At 38.2% G+C, this 18,259-nt stretch overlaps 1 protein-coding gene across 1 annotated transcript; it reads left to right on the top strand.

The window, feature by feature from the left end:
* On the top strand, positions 1,458-1,985 carry LOC107610206. The gene has a single exon (XM_016312317.1). It carries the CDS (start codon positions 1,458-1,460, stop codon positions 1,983-1,985), a length of 528 nt encoding a protein of 175 aa, XP_016167803.1.

Below are 18,259 nucleotides of genomic sequence, written 5' to 3'. Positions count from 1 at the left end.
AAAAGCATCTCTATACGCTTATCTGAAATTCTCACCAATGAATTACATAAGTACCTCTATCTTTAATTTACGTTTTATTTATCTTTTTATTATCAATTCACCATAACCATTTGAATCCGCCTGACTGAGATTTACAAGGTGACCATAGCTTGCTTCAGGCCGACAATCTCCGTGGGATCGACCCTTACTCACGTAAGGTTTATTACTTGGACGACCCAGTGCACTTGCTGGTTAGTTGTGCGAAGTTGTGATAAAGAGTTGAGATTACAATTGTGCGTACCAAGTTGTTGGCGCCATTGATGATCAATGGCGCAGGATGTGATTGGCTGATCAGGGTGAGCAAAATGTCCAGAAAGTTCTGTTGGGAGATAAGGAGGTACAATGGTAGTCATACCTGTACTAGGGCCACCATTTCTCAAGATCATTCGAAGCTAGATTCCAACACAATTGCAGAAGCAATAAAGCCATTGGTAGAAGTTGACCCATCTATAAAGGTGAAATTAGTGATTGCGGAAGTACAGGCAAAGTTTAACTACACCATAAGTTATCGCAAAGCATGGTTGGTAAAACAGAAGGCAGTGGAGTCAATTTTCGGAGGTTGGGAAGCTTCGTACAAAGCCTTGCCGATATGGTTTGAGGCCATGTGTCACAAGGAACCATCTGCAGTCGTTCATTTTGAAACAATGCCTGCGTATCAGGGAGATGACTTAGTTCCTAATATTTGTGTACTACACCGAGTCTTCTGGAGTTATTACCCTTGTATTAGAGCATTCAGACATTGTAAGCCAATAGTGCAGGTAGACGAAACTCATTTGTACGGAAAAAACAAGGGTTGTTTGTTGGTTACAGTCTCACAGGATGGCAACAACAACATTGTGCCTATTGCATTTGCGATAGTTGAGGGAGAGACATCTGAGGCTTGGCACTTTTTTCTTAGTAACTTGCGACAGCATGTTGTGACATGTGATGGTGTGGGCCTTATCTCCGATCGGCATGATTCCATTAGGTCAGCTATTGCTCATAGTAACAGAGCTTAGTCTCCTCGCAGAGCATTCCACATGTTCTGCATCAGACATATAGAGTCCAACTTTTTGAAAAAATTCAAGGCTCCGTGCAAAAGCTTATCGTCAACATCGGTATGATAGTTACGATTACATTTAGTCTTGAACTCAGTTATTATGATGAACGTTGTTTATATTGGGTCTTTTTTTATTGACATGATACTCATGAACAGTTCGCGAGTACGAGACGTGTTATCAACGTTCACGCGAGCGGGGTGAGGCTTATACCAACTGGTTGGATCGGATTCCACATGAGCAGTATGCTTTAGCATTTGGTGGGGGATATCGATGGGGTCATATGACTACCAATCTAGTGGAATGCATCAGCCTCGGTACTGAAAGGGGCTCGCAATCTTCCAGTCACTGCACTTGTTAAGGCAACGTTTTATAGGCTTAATGAATTGTTCACCCGAAAAAAAGTCGAGGCTGAATCAGCAGGCAGTGGGTAACATCCAATTTAGTTTCTTTGACCGACAGAATGAGGTATTTGAAGTGTGTGAGTGTCCCAGTATTGTGGAGTATGCAGTGGACCTCCGTCGACAACGGTGTGACTGTGGTGAATTCCAAGTTGACCGGCTTCCGTGTCAACATGTGTTTGCTTGTTGTGCAAACCAGCGGCTGGATTGGCAACTGTATGTACATGATGTCTACAAGATGGACCAAGTTCGACGAGTCTACAGGGCTAGGTTTAGGCCGCTAGGGAATCCCACAACATGGCCTGTTTATCATGGACCTCGATTCGTAGGTAATCCATTCCTTAGACGGGTATCCAAAGGTCGGCCAAGGATGACCCATTTCTTGAATGAGATGGACACTCGGATGTTGCGTGGTCCTATGCGATGTAAGCAATGCGGGGCCGAGGGCCACAGCCGTAGTAGATGTCGTCAACGTGGTGGTGCAAGTGCAGGTGCGACCACCCAATAGAGCTCCAGCCAAATTTCTCACTCGAGTTATTGTATGACTTTCAATATTTTATATATTGTATGACTTTCGTGTGTGATGTAATTGTATTACTTTGGGATTTTCATATACTGAAAATTTAATGTGAGTGCTGATGAAAAGTAAAGTAGCATAGTTGATGACATAAATAAGTCCACTAAATACATAAGTCCAACACATTCTAAATAAATAAGTCAAATACATTCTAAATAAATAAGTCCAACACATTCTACATAAATAAGTTCAACAAACCGAAAACAATAAGCAACAAACACATTCTAAATAGATAAGTCCAATACAGACATCATTTTCTCATCGCCCATTTTACATCTTTGTATAATTTCATTCATTTCTTTGTAACCTAGTTAAAAGCGGATGGGGTATATCGACTAGCGCTTTGACGTGGAGGTCAGCTCTAAGGTTGTATCCTTTTCCTTTTTTGCTAGTGGTTGTACTTATGAAAACATTCAATAACCAACTAATCAAATCAACTAATCAATAACCAACTAATTCAATAACCAACTAATCAAATCAACTAATCAAATCAAATCAAACCAACTAATTCAATAACCGACTAATCGGTTCAACTAATTCAATAACGAACTAATTCAATAACCAACTAATCATATCAACTAATCAACTCAAATCAAACCAGTCTAACCAATAAATTGTTTTACCTGCACTAGGCGCTGGACCATCATCTGGACCATCACCCCCTCATCATCAGCACCATCAACCTCCTCATCCTCATCCTCATCCTCATCCTCATCCTCATCCTCATCCTCATCCTCATCCTCATCCTCATCCCCATCCGGATTTTCAACCAGAAAGTCATCATCCTCATCATCAACTGCCTGGTAGCTCTCCTGAATTAGACCCATCGGAATACGACGTGAATTTACACTCTGTATGATCCCCCTCATGGCATCATCACTCTTACTTGAGTCAACAGAAAGTCTACCTCTGGAATTACCAAAGGAAGTGAGCTGTTGAGGTCTCGTATCCAATGAAAATCTACCTGGAGCAATTTCACTCGGTTGGGCCCTCTGGTCGGTGGTAATGTCTCCGTAAGCTGGATGTGAGTAATGTAAGAACCGAGCTTAATTAACCGCCTAATTAGATAATTAATTACCCAAATTAGATTCCTAAAAGTTAGAATGAAAATTTGAGGATTTAAATGTGATTTTTGGACTCAGTAGGTCTTTCTGAGTCAGAAAATGTGCTTTCTGCGAAAAACTGCTAACCGGCAGTCGAACCAGTTGAACCGGTTCAAGTCTGCTCGGTGCTGCGCGAGAAAAAGTAAAAACAGTAAAAAAACCTTAGAAAAATGTAAGAAATAGAAAATCGGGCGTTAATTTTAAAGGTTTGGCCTGAAGTTAGGCCAAACGGGCTAAAAATGCTAACGGGTGAAGACATGTCATCTTGTGCATATTTTCTATGCTTTTTCATTTGTTTCATTAGGTTTTATGCACTTTCTTGCACAATAAGTAAGTGGTTGGAGTGGAATTTCATGATTATTGTGATTCAATCAAATATCATTTATTTTATACAAAATCATGAGATTTATGCAAGAATTAAGTGATTATTATGATTGATGCAAATTCTTGTGATTTCGGTGAGACTTTGATTGCTTGTTTGGTTTATTTTAGGTGAGAAAATGAAGAAATGGATAAGCAATACAGTATGGCGTTGCGTTCAAATAATGAACGCCACGCTCACTTGCGACGCGCACGCGTATGGGACGCTCACGCGTCGGGGGCACTCTTCGAAGACCCACGGGTACGCGTGCCTAACACATACGCGTGGAAGTGTTTGGTGCTCGTTTCAAAAGAGAGCGCTACGTTTGATTACTCTGCATTTTCGGACAAGATTCAAAGTTGGAGGCAAAGTTTTGCAATCGACACGCACGGGTCGATGAAGCATCTGGGACAAATCACGCTCATGCGTGGCTGGCGCTGAAGCCGAATTGGATATTTTGCTACCCACGCGCACGTGTGGAGGACGTGCACGCGTGGGCAGCGTTCACTAAACCAACGTAGCGCTCACTAAGTTAACGCTATCAACGACGCGTATGTGTGGAAGAATGCGCGCGAGCATGCTGGAGCTGAAGACTGATGGTGACGCGTACGCATACATGACGCGTACGCGTCGATGAGGAAAATGCGCAAAAGGACACGCACGCGTCAGTGACGCATATGCGTGGATGAATGAACGCTATGCTCACTTAGAGAACGCAACGTTCCACTGGGAGCAGCAATCAGGAGCCATTTTGATCCACTTCTTCCTAGGCCAAAAAGCCCACTCCAAGTACTGGATGCCACAATTGGAAAGTGTATAAATAGATAGGAATTTGATTTCATGTGGAGCTCTCTTTTAATTTTCCTTTTAGAATTTTAGCATTGAGATCATATCTGAATTTTCCTTTCTGTTTTGCTTTCTCTTTTCTGCAATTGTTACCTTCTGCTTTTAGGTTTTGGAACTCTGATTGGAGAATTCTTCGGAATCTCTTCACCTTGGAGTGTTCTTCTTATTTTTCATGTTTCTAATTTTATGAATTTGAGATCTAATTATAGTTTACCTGCTAATTTTCTCTCTTCTGTAATTTCTTCATTTCTGTTTTGAGAGCCATTGAAATTTGCGTTTCCTTCCTGTTTTATCTTTCTTCTGCAATTATCAATTTCTCTTTTAGAATTTTATAGCTGATCTAAGTTTTCATTCTGCTTTGATTTTCTTCTGTTTCCATTTCTGTTTTGGGTACTAAAATCCTAACTGATCTGTTTTCTAAATTTCTTCATCTGAGCATTCTATAGTTTACTGCAATTTACTTTTTCTAGTTCTATTTTGATACCCAACACCCAAATCCCTTTATCATTCATGCAATTTAAGTTTCTCAGCAATTTAGATTCAGTAATTTATATTTCTTGCACTTTTTAAGTTTTAGCTATTTACTTTTCTTCCAATTTAAGTTTCAATTCTTTTAATTTCTTGCATTTTAAGTTTCTGCAATTTACTCCTTCTGCATTTTCAGCTTCTGCCAATTTACTTCCTGCACTTTAATTTACTTGCAATTTTACTTCTGTTGATCAAATTTCACCCAAATCATCAAATATTCGCTTAACTAAATTCATCACCGTACTAAAGTTGCTCAATCCATCAATCCCTGTGGGATCGACCTCACTCTTGTGAGTTATTACTACTTGATGCGACCCGGTACACTTGCCGGTGAGTTTGTGTGGAATCGTTTTTCCCTTATCAAGTTTTTGGCGCCGTTGCCGGGGATTGATATAGATCGACAATAATTAAGTGGGTGATAAGTCTAGATTAAGCATTTTCTTTGTTTTTGTCCTTTTAATTTTCTGTTTTAAGCTAATACCAAGGTGTTTGAGTTATTGCCTCACTAATAAATTCTCACCTGTGACATGAATTTCAATTTTCATTGGTGATGTATTTTACAAAATTCAAATGGAGTTCAACTCATCCTTTGATCAAACAAATTTCATGGGATATTGCCCACCATCACAATATGATTCAATTCATTATCCTAATAGTGGCTGGGAGTATCACCAAGAATTAACAGATTCTGAGCAACCCAATCAATGGGGATATGCTTCAGAGCCACAAGATAAGTAAGACAATTTCATAAGATATTGCCCAACACCACAAAATGATTCATGTCATTATGCTAATGGTGGTTGGGAGTATCAACAAGAAATGATAGAGTATGAACACCTCCCAAAGACACAAAATGAATCCTATTCTGATGAATCTAATAACTACTCATATTGTGACTGGGAGGGTCAAAACCAAAGAGATTTTACTGCTCCATATTCTATTCAGAAAGAGACATCATCTCTTGATTATGCTTTCAATGAATTCATGTAAGATTGCTCCCCAATGCCACAAAATGATCCACACTCTGATGAATTCTACAATGATTCACATTGTGGATGGGAGGATAAAAACCAGAAAGAATTTGACAGTTCATACTCCACTTATCAAGAGCCATCATCACTTGAGCAAACCTTCAATTCATTTATGCAAAATTGTCCAACCTCACCTCCCAGTTCCTCATTTGAAAATTCTTCATCATTTGACTATGCCTCAACATAAAGTTTCCTCAATAATCCATACAAATCATCTCACCAACCATAGAATTCATTTCAATATTCACAAAATTTATTCCATACCCCTCAAAACAACTTCACCATAACACATCCATGTCCACAAGATTCCTCTCAACCTTCATCTTTTGAGCTAGCAGCTAAGGATTACCTTCAATGGTCCAGGGAGTTTTTGGAAAGACAAGAACAATTCTTAGAAAGACAAAAACAATCCTAGAAAGAATAATAACCAGAAACCTTCTTCAAGGAAATGGATGGGGCCTTAGAGAAAATAAGGGGAAACTTAGGAGTGCCAAGCATTGAGGATGAAGACCAATTTGTGAAGGAGAAAGTAGAAGAACAAGATGAAGAGGCCCCTGTGTCAAATGAAACCTTAATGGAGGAGGAGGTAGTGGAGGTATATGAGCCAAGAATCTTATGTCCACAGAGGCCACTTGAGATAACAAGGGAACATGAAAACTCACAACCCCCACAAACTTCCCTGAACCAAAGAATCTCAACACTTGAATCTGTGATTGAAAAATATGAAGAGGAGATGAACAAATCTTGGGAAGAACAACAAACCTCCTCCATAAAAGTGCAATTAGAACAAATGTTGAGTGCAAAGACGGAAGTGGAAGGGCATGATGAAGAAGTTCCTATACCAAGCAACATTTCAATGAAGAATGAGGTTGTGGAGATAAATGAGCCTAGGATTTCATATCCACAAAGGCTAATTGAGGTGATAGAAGACCATGAGGACTCATTCCCAAAGAACTTAATGGAAGATCATGCAGAAGAAAGAGAGAAATTCCATTAGGGAAGTCCACACTCAAGTGAAGCAAAAAGTTGCATAGAAGAAGGGTTCATTAAACCACCAATGCAAGAAGCTCTTGATGAAGAGAACACTCCACCAATCACACAACTACCAAGTCTTGAAATTAAAGAAGTGAAGGCAACTAACAACAACACCGAGAAGAGGATTGTGACCAAGCCACAATTGATCATATCCATGAAGAAGAAAAGGTCAACTACAAGCAATCCAACCCCTGAACCACCAGCAAGCAAGCTCAATCAAGCCATTTACAAAAGGAAGCTTGCTGAGAGGAGACCAAGAAAGGGGACACTAACTGGTTCTTCTCTCCCCTTGAGGTCATTCCTCTTAACAAACTGGAAGAAGAGGAAGAAAGTTGAGAACAACATGTCAAGCTAATAACACTAAAAGAGCGCTTGTTGGGAGGCAACCCAACCTTAGGTAACATTTCATTTCTCTGCTTTGTTTATTTTATCTCTTTGCTTTGTTTAAATAAATTGGCATATGATTACATTCTAAGTTTGGTGTTGCCCTGCAACAATCTATTTTTAATCTTTATGGATGATTGCATCAATTCTAAATTGAAAGTGTCATACTAAATTTCTAAGTTTGTTGTGCCACTTAATTTTCTATGCAATAAATCCAGCAACACCACTTGTTTGCATAATTATAATGCCTTTACAGTGTTATCTTTCTTTTGTTTTGACACTTTATTATTCTCTTTATTTTTAGTCATTTTGTTGTTTTTAATGCTTTCTTTTATTTTGCTCCTTAAACTGTTTTTGTTAAGACCTCACCAAGAAATCCTTATTCATGATAGATTCTTCACTTGGTGATCGTATTTAACACATAACAGTTTCATTTGCTTAGTTTTAATTCAAATAAATTGACATGTGATTGCATTTTAAGTTTGGTGTTGCTATGTAACAAAATTTGTTTACAATCTATACTGGATACTTACATCAATTCCAAGTGAATGTGTTACACTAAGTTTGGTGTGCCACTTATTCTTTATGCAATGTATCATGCACACCCTCTTATTTTTGTAATCACATTGTCTATGTTTCCTGTGCCTTCACTGTTATTTTTCATTGCTTGCTTAAACACACGTACTACTAATATTTCATTATGTAAGACACTCATGATCCATCATAAACCCCATCACCACTGTACCAATTGTTGCTTGAGGATAAGCAAACACTCTAAGTTGGTATGGGAAGGGGAAGGAATGGGAGGAAAAGAACAACAACAGTGAAGATGAACTACAAAGTGGTAAAGTTCTTTTTCCTCTTATTTGTTTCCAGTATTTTAAATTGCATGATTGTCTTTATCTTCTCTGTATGCATGTGTGTTGTGAATAAGCATAGTTTGATTTCTAAATTGTAACATGTTGCTGTGACATTATGAGTACCATCTTGAATTTTGTAAGTTCAAAGCAATAAAGTATCATGATCATAAACAAACAAGGCATTAAAGAAGAACTTAGCATGGGTATACAAGTATTGGAAAGCTAGTATGATTAATTGTTGCTCAATTGCATTAGATTTTATTTAATTGAAGTTTTCATCTAGGACATTTTATGAAATTTTTGAAATCATGAAAATCTTGAAGAAGCAATTGCAAATTAAGGCAAGAAAAGAAAAAGGGAAATAATGAGAAAGCTGAAGGCTCTGAGTACCAATGACATTTCATTTGTTAAGTACTTGTGGTGTTTATGAATCAGGCAAAAAGCTTGAAAACAAAACACTTAGAGTCAAGGTTAGGCTCAAGTGCAAAAGCACTCCCTCAAAGCTCAAGGCTCTGAGCATCAATAATTTGAGAGTAAAGAAAAAAAACAAATGAGCGTAAAGAAGTCCTCTAATTAAATGCTTGTGGTGCTTATGTATCAAGTGGTAATACTTGAAAACAAAGCATTTAGAGTCGTAGCTTTGTTATCAACTCATGGGGCAAAGAACCCAAAAGGGGAAGCTAAGAAGAGAATGAAAAGCTTGTTTCAAGGTAGGAATATAAAGAAAAGATTTCATAAAATGAGCTACATAGAAGCATTAGTCATTTACAGTTCTTTTGTGATTGTAGCATGCATAGAAAACTAGCTAACCATGAACATCAACTTGCTATTCTTCTCACATTGGTTTGTCAAAACTTACTGCATGATTCTTTTCTTGCTTGGGGACAAGCAATGTTTAAGTTTGGTGTTGTGATGACATGTCATCTTGTGCATATTTTCTATGCTTTTTCATTTGTTTCATTAGGTTTTATGCACTTTCATGCACAATAAGTAAGTGGTTGGAGTGGAATTTCATGATTATTGTGATTCAATCAAACATCATTTATTTTATACAAAATCATGAGATTTATGCAAGAATTAAGTGATTATTATGATTGATGCAAATTTTTCTGATTTTTGTGAGACTTTGATTGCTTGTTTGGTTGATTTTAGGTGAGAAAATGAAGAAATGGAGAAGCAATATAGTATGGCGTTACGTTCAAATAATGAACGCCACGCTCACTTGCGACGCGCACTCGTATGGGACACTCACGCGTCGGGGGCACTCTTCGAAGACCCACGCGTACACATGCCTGACGCATACGCGTGGAACTGTTTGGCGCTCATTTCAAAAGAGAGCACTATGTTTGATTACTCAGCGTTTTCGGGCAAGATTCAAAGTTGGAGGCAAAGTTTTGCAATCGACGCGCACGCGTGCTTGACGCGCACGCGTCGATGAAGCATCTGGGACAAATCACGCTCACGCGTGGCTGGCGCTGAAGCTGAATTGGATATTTTGCTACCCACGCGCACGCGTGGAGGACGCGCACGCGTGGAGGACGCGCACGCGTGGGCAGCGCTCACTAAACCAACGTAGCGCTCACTAAGTTAACGCTATCAACGATGCGTATGTGTAAAAGAAAGCGCGCGAGCATGCTGGAGCTGAAGACTGATGGTGACGCGTACGCGTCGATGAGGAAAATGCGCAAAAGGACACGCACGCATCAGTGACGCGTATGCGTGGATGAATGAACGCTACGCTCACTTAGAGAACGCAACGTTCCACTGGGAGCAGCAATCAGGAGCCATTTTGATCCACTTCTTCATAGGCCAAAAAGCCCACTCTAAGTACTGGATGCCACAATTGGAAAGTGTATAAATAGATAGGAATTTGATTTCATGGGGAGCTCTCTTTTAATTTTCCTTTTAGAATTTTAGCATCAAGATAAGATCTAAATTTTTCTTTCTGTTTTGCTTTCTCTATTCTGCCATTGTTACCTTCTGCTTTTGGGTTTTGGAACTCTGATTGGAGAATTCTTCAGAATCTCTTCACCTTGGAGTGTTCTTCTTATTTTTCATGTTTCTAGTTTTATGAATTTGAGATCTGATTATAGTTTACCTGCTAATTTTTTTTCTTCTATAATTTCTTGATTTCTGTTTTGAAAGCCATTGAGATTTGCGTTTCCTTCCTGTTTTATCTTTCTTCTGCAATTATCAATTTCTCTTTTAGAATTTTATAGCTGATCTAAGTTTTCATTCTATTTTGATTTTCTTCTGTTTCCATTTCTGTTTTGGGTACTAAAATCTTAACTGATCTGTTTTCTAAATTTCTTCATCTGAGCATTCTATAGTTTACTGCAATTTACTTTTTCTAGTTCTATTTTGATACCCAACACCCAAATCCCTTTATCATTCATAGAATTTAAATTTCTCAGCAATTTAGATTCAGTAATTTACATTTCTTGCACTTTAAGTTTTAGCTATTTACTTTTCTTGTAATTTAAGTTTCAGTTCTTTTAATTTCTTGCACTTTAAGTTTCTGCAATTTACTCCTTCTGCACTTTCAGCTTCTGCCAATTTACTTCCTTCACTTTAATTTACTTGCAATTTTACTTCTGTTGATCAAATTTTACCCAAATCATCAAATATTCACTTAACTAAATTCATCACCATACTAAAGTAGTGAGGTAACCATGAAAGTAGTGAGGTAACAATGAAATCTTCTCAGTTCTTCTCTTTAAAATTTTGAAAATTTACGGCTTTTGATTAAGTGAGTTTTTGTGATTTTGGATGTTTAGGTTCACTCTAATCCTTGCTTAGCATTGGATTTTGGCTACCAAAGCTATTGGAAAAGGTAAGAGGTGTTGAACCCTTGTGAGATTATGTTTATATGGAGTCCTAGGTTGATTTGTGATTGTTTATGCATATATAGCTTGATCATTGTGATTTTGGAGGCCTTTGGTGATTGTTGGTGGCTTGGGTTGTGTTGGAAAGCTTGTTGGTGATCAATTTGTGCTCATTTGGGGTTTTGGTGCATATAGAGAATCAGCCAAGGTATGGTTCAATTTCCTCTATGTAGTATATAATATTCATGGATACTTAGGCTAGTGACCCATAGGATAGGTTTGAATTAAAATGATTGTTGATATGTTGAATGATGATGTATGATAATTTATGATGAGTTGATAAAGTTAAGTAATTATGATGAATGATGATGATATGATGATGATGATTGTTTGTGTGAATTGAAAATTGAATGGTGATGATATGTGTGATGTTGGGATTAATGAAATGGTAATATGGTTGGAAAATGTGAAAGAGGATTGATTAGAATGTGATATATGTGATATATTGATGTTGAGATGGAGGATGATGAATTATAAAGGAAAATGTGGTAATATTGGTGTAATATAACACAAAGGGTAGATTTTGATGAGAAATGGAGTTTGGATTGGTTTGGTATGGTTTTGGTTGTGTTTTACAAGAAATTGTGGAAATTGTGAATTTTGGTAAAAAGGAAATTTTGGTGAACTTTATCTGATCATAACTTTTGCCTCGGTTTTCAAAATTGATTGAAAGTTGTTTAGAATTAAAGTTTATTGAAAACTCTTCGAATTGATATAAAGTTTGTAAAATTTGGAGTTTTGTAAAGGAAGTTATGATCATTCAAAGATTGGTGTAAAAATCTGAAATTCTGCAAAGTTGTAGAATTTTGTGATTTCTGGTATGTGCGCACGCACAGCCTTGTGCGCACGCACAACTCTGCGAAAATTTTAACATATGCGCACACACAGACCTGTGCGTACGCACACGCAGAGGCAGGCAGTCTGTTCACAGCGTTAGCACATCTTGTGCGCGCACATACCCAATGAGGAATTGCAACTTGTGCATACGCACAGTCCTGTGCGCACGCACACGTTGAGAAGGCTAGTCTGTTGAGGGTGCTAGCACAGGTTGTGTGAGCGAACAGACATTATGAATTTTGGTACCTGTGCGTACGCACACACCCTGTTTCTCAATTTTAAACTTTGTTTTCAACTATTTCACCTTCCCAACAAGATTGTAAGCTTCTATAACACCATTTTAAGACTTTTGGGTTTGATTTTGAGCATGAGAACATGGGAAGTAATCTAAGGGTTTTAGTTGATGATTTTTATGAAAAATTAGAAAACGGAGGATTAGGTCTCGGGTGTACTGAGGATGGTTTGATGGTATGTGAAGGATGATTGATATATGAGATGAGAACTGATGAACTGTTGAGTTCGGAACTAAAAAGTGAATTGACAGTAGTTGAGCTGAGTCGAGGACTCGGAATGGAAATGTTGATTGGACAATGGTTGAGATGAGTCGAGGACTCGAATGTGCAATGATGCTTCATTGATATGTTGAAAATGTTTTCTGAAGAACCACTAAACTGCTGTTTTAAATTGAGATTATGAGGCGCTATGCGCTCGGCAGGGACGGTGGTTGGATCCCGCCTGTCGAGGTAGTGGCGGCGGCGTAAGGACGGTGGTTTAATCCTGCTTGCGTTGATATGTGAGGTCTGTGGCAAGAGTATCCCGCTCACATCCCTTCGGATCAATAGAGCGTGCAGGCGCAAAACCCTGGACAGTGATCCGAGCACTATATCTCGGGGATTCCCATTGATGATTCCGAAGGTCGACATCTCCATGGAGATGTGTCGGGTTGGCAGTTGAACCGACAATGTGATATCACAGCCAATAGGGTAGGCATTCATCATGTGTATCTCCTATCTGTTTGTATGCTTTGACTACTTGTAATGGTTTGCCTATTTGGTGCACGAATTGTAAATCACACTTTTCACAACTCGTACCACTAACCAGCAAGTGCACTGGGTCGTCCAAGTAATACCTTACGTGAGTAAGGGTCGAATCCCACGGAGATTGTTGGTTTGAAGCAATCTATGATTATCTTGTAAATCTTAGTCAGGAATTCAATTATAATTATCAGTATGAATTTCGAAGAATAAAAGAGCATGGATTAAATACTTGTTCTGCAGTAATGGAGAATATGTTGGAGTTTTGGAGATGCTTTGTCTTCTGAATCTCTGCTTTCTCCCTGTCTTCTTCTTCACGCACGCAAGGTTCTTCCTATGGCAAGCTGTGTGTTGGTGGATCACCGTTGTCAATGGCTACCATCCGTCCTCTCAGTGAAAAAGGTCCAGGTGCGCTGTCGCCACACGGCTAATCATTTGTCGGTTCCCACTCATGCTGGAATAGGATCCATTGATCCTTTTGCGTCTGTCACTATGCCCAGCCCTTGTGAGTTTGAAGCTTATTACAGTCATTCAATCCCTGAATCCTACTCGGAATACCACAGACAAGGTTTAGACTTTCTGGATTCTCATGAATGATGCCAATGGATTCTAGCTTATACCACGAAGATTCTGATTAAGGAATCCAAGAGATGTTCATTCAATCGAAGGTAGAATGGAGGTGGTTGTCAGGCACGCGTTCATAGATTGAGGATGATGATGAGTGTCACGGATCATCACATCCATCATATTGAAGTGCGAATAAACATCTTAGATAGAAACAAGCGTGTTTGAATAGAAAACAGAAATAGTTGCATTAATTCATCGAAACACAGCAGAGCTCCTCACCCCCAACAATGGAGTTTAGAGACTCATGCCGTCAAAGAGTACAAAGTTCAGATCTAAAATGTCATCCAATACAAAACAAGTCTCAAAAAGTTGTTTTAAATACTAAACTAGTAACCTAGGTTTACAGAAAATGAGTAAACTATGATAGATAGTGCAGAAATCCACTTCTGGGGCCCACTTGGTGTGTGCTGGGCTGAGACTAAAGCTTCTCACGTGCCTGGGCTGTTTTGGGCGTTCAACGCCAGGTTGTAACCTGTTTCTGGCGTTGAACTCCGCTTTGTAACTTGTTTCTGGCGCTGGACGCCAGACAGCAGCATGGAACTGGCATTGAACGCCAGTTTATGTCGTCTATCCTTGAGTAAAATATGAACTATTATATATTGCTGGAAAGCCCTGGATGTCTACTTTCCAACGCAATTGGAAGCGCGTCATTCGGAGTTCTGTAGCTCCAGAAAATCCATTTTGAGTGCAGGGAGGTCAGAATCCAACAGCATCAGCAGTCCTTTTTCAGCCTAAATCAGATTTTTGCTCAGCTCCCTCAATTTTAGCCAGAAAATACCTGAAATTACAGAAAAATACACAAACTCATAGTAAAGTCCAGAAATATGAATTTTGCCTAGAAACTAATGAGAATAAACTAAAAACTAACTAAAATATACTAAAATCTATATGAAATTAACCCCAAAAAGCGTATAAAATACCCCCTCATCACTATTTGTATAACGTGCCTATTTGCTTACTTGAACTACTTGCCTTATATGTTTCTACTTGTGTTTTACTTGCATTGTAATTACTTGTGATTTCTACTGGGATTGAGGAGGTTCGGAAGGCGGTGGAGATGGGATTGCATGGAGGATAGGTTGGTGAAGGCTGTGGGACAGCGGTGTATGATTAGAATAGAAATTTCTTAAGATAGAGTACCTTGTTTATTTATGTTAAGATCTATGTAATCATGCTTATCTGTTTTAGTATGTCTTAATATTGAAATCTTGTGATGGATATGAAGTCTAGGATTGCCTTTGGCGTCCCGGGGTCTTATATCCTACATCACTGGGCACTGTTACCATATTGAGAACCTCCGGTTCTCATACCATATTTCTGTTGTATTTTTCAAATGCAGGTCGCAACCCACCTCGGTAAGTTGCTTGGATGGTGACAGAAGCGGAGGATCCAGCTACCTTTTGAGTCTTTTTTATTTATTTTGTTATACATCTCTCATTTTGTATTTTTTTTTTTAGCCTAGAGGCATATATTGAGAGAACAAAACTTGTATAAGCTGTTTTTACTGTCTGGTTTCACGTATCGTATGTATATGACTAGCCGACTTAAACTCCGCGAGCGGTGGCTAGATTATTATGAGATTATACTACTATCTTTTGCTATATCTTATCTATATCTTGTGCTTTAAGTTAATAGCTTCGTTAGTACGTTTTGCACTTTGTAAATCCTGTTTTTTGAGCTATATCCTTCATTGGGCTTCTAAATTATAATAATTCTTTCTATATATTACACGTATGAGCTTAGAACTGTCGTAATCTCTGATTAACCTTTGCTTTACGACGCGAGGTAAAGCTTAGGCTAATTAGGGTGTTACAAGTAACCTGGCACAGGAGCCATGAATCCAAGCAGCTGGCTAAACAAACCCTGTTCACCTGATTCTTGGTGCGGGACACTCCAATATTGTTGATGTACTGGTGGTGTGAAGTAATCCGCAGAATGCATGTCAGGAATGTATGGTGTGAACTGCTCAAGCTCTTGTTATGCCTGTGTTTGTGGGGCATGGCGGTTGCAGTGGCGATGGTAGTGGCGGTGGTTGTACTTGCTGATTCTCCTGATTATGCATAGGATCACCGTCCTGATTCTCTTGCGGTTCGAGATCTGCCAGATGCAAGTGGTCACCATATGTACCTCGGTACCAATGCAAGTAGATATCTAGCTAATGCTGTGAGAGCACCATGTGCTCGACAAGAACATGACTATACCGATTCGTCCAATGCATAACCCAGAATGAGTGGGTTCCAGACCAATCTTGATTCTTCAGACCTGTCAGAACTTCGCCGTGTGCTTCACCTAGATCCCGCTCTTGATGAGGAACGCCCTGAGTCAAGCCAAATTGCCTCCTCAGTCTATCAGATGCATGCCACTCAATACATTCAAAAGATATAAGCAGAACTGTGGCACTCCAAATAGCCGAATGCTGACGGATGTCAAGAGGAATCACGTCCGGATCGATCCGACCAATTGCATAAGCCTCCCAAACAAACACTAAACGATCAACCAATATTATCAACCAATATCATCAACCAACATTAAACGATCTTTTAATTCTCGAAACCACGTCAACTTGATGAAACTTTTCCTACAGTCTGCCTTCCTAGGTGCAACACCAAACTGATCCAAGCATTCACCCTCTAATGTCTCATAACTATTGAGTGTCGGTCCCGTAACTGGCAAACCATTCGTCAGAAGACCAAGAATTAATGCCACGTCCTCCAACGTCACAGCACACTCACCAACCGGAAAATGAAATGTGTGGGTCTCAGGGCGCCATCTTTCGATCAGAGCATTAATCAATGCCGACTGATATTGGACAACTCCAATCTGTGAAACATGATAAAAGCCGGTGTCCCGTAAATATCCCTCCACTATTAGATTGTACCGATCCGACGGCATGTAGTGGTCACATTGCAACATTCTAGAACCCTAAACACAAACATAATATTAATTAATTAACAAATTAAATTTAACAGAATAAAATTTTTATTATCAAATAACCAGTAAAACATTTAATTAAAATAAAATATTTTGAAATAAAAATTTACATAATTAGGATGATCAAGATAATTAGCAATATAGAGCTTCGAACAATTGACATCTTTTATTCTTCTTCTTCTAGACATTTGTTAAAAAAGAGTGGTCTAATTTTTTTTTATTCAAAGCTTCATCAATGGAAGAGAATGAATGAATGAAGCTGGTGATGGGATTGGAGGAGAGGAGGATTTCTGTTGCTGGTTCGAAAGTGAAAGGGAGTGAGGGCATTGATTCAACTTGAGATTGTATACATTCTGGTGGAGGCTGGAGTGAGGGCATTGATTCAACTTGAGATTGTATACATTCTGGTGGAGGCTCATTAACCTGCATAGGAGACACGTGGTTAGAGACACAAATCGAACTGTTCGGTATCTTTTCAGCCCCTAATCGGACCGTCCGATTGACACCAAATCAGACCGTCCGATTTCTTTATCGCAGTTGTCATATCTGCGTGAAGCACCATGAATGTCCATAACCGCGTCATACTCCATCTTCTTCCCAATATGTAAAATAAAAAAGTAGTTTGGCGTAAACCAAAAGTCGGCCGATTTTTAAAAATTAATCCAAATGGTGCCTTTTATATCTATTTTTAATCTTTAGAGACAAAAAAAAACCGAGAAGAATCAGAAGGTGGCCAGTAATCCCATTCAGTCAGCTCTGACTTCTTTGTCGTCCACCGGTGTAATCTCCAGCGCAGTTATCTTGTCCATTTTCAGTTTTTTTTTTTTTTAAGAAAAAGAAGTTAACACAATGTTGTTTTCGTTCCAAATAAAAACCCAAAGAGAGAAGCATAATGAGAAGATGTAAACAAGAAAAATGAGAATAACAGTAAGATAGTGATGAGAGATAAAATAAAATTAGAGATGAGAATCTTAAAGAGTAAAACACTAAAACTATAATAGAAGATGGAGTAATGAAGAATGTGCCTTCTACTCACTTTGCATTACTAGGTGACGGCACATAACTTTTACTTTTACTCTTTTATTGAATTAGGGTTTTGACATTTTGTATTTTAAGATGGGCCTTCTTTTTTATTTAGACAAAGGCTGGAACTTTTATCTTTTCTTCGGATTACGTAATTCTCTATTACTCCATCTATTATATGAGTTATTGATAAACGTGTACGTATATGATGGGTTGGCCCAAATTTGACATTTTATGCAATAAGCTTTATATATATTTTGATGTAGTGCTTTTATTTTTCACACCAATCTTTTTTTTTACACCATTATGTTTCAAATATAGTTTCATAACTAGTTTAAAAATAAAACCTTAATTGGTTATATCTTCATACTATTTTGGATGTATGTTTTGTCCTTTTTTCATGATTTGATAAAAACGAATAAATATATGTTAGTGTATATTCTTTTATTTCCTATATATGTACTATATTCATGAGTCGCCAAATTTTTTATATAACTTTGTTAAATTTTTGTTAAAACATGTTAATTATTGTGCTGACGTTATTAAATTATATTGAAAACTTTGATAATCTTAGTTAAATCTTGTTAATTTTTGTTAAAGTTTGTAAATTTTATGCTAACATAAATTGGTTAGCTTTGTTTTTAATTCAATAAAAAAAAGCATAAATTGAATTAAGTTAATTCATTGAATTGAGTTTGTACTTTGATAAAGATCATGAGA

The sequence above is a fragment of the Arachis ipaensis genome, chromosome B01, assembly GCF_000816755.2.
Source record: "Arachis ipaensis cultivar K30076 chromosome B01, Araip1.1, whole genome shotgun sequence".
In the NCBI taxonomy this organism is placed as follows: domain Eukaryota; kingdom Viridiplantae; phylum Streptophyta; class Magnoliopsida; order Fabales; family Fabaceae; genus Arachis; species Arachis ipaensis.
This window is presented reverse-complemented; position numbering and strand designations above follow the sequence as displayed.

Excerpts from the sequence above, each read along its gene's own strand:
- LOC107610206 (XM_016312317.1), top strand. The coding sequence starts at position 1,458 with ATGAATTGTTCACCCGAAAAAAAGTCGAGGCTGAATCAGCAGGCAGTG.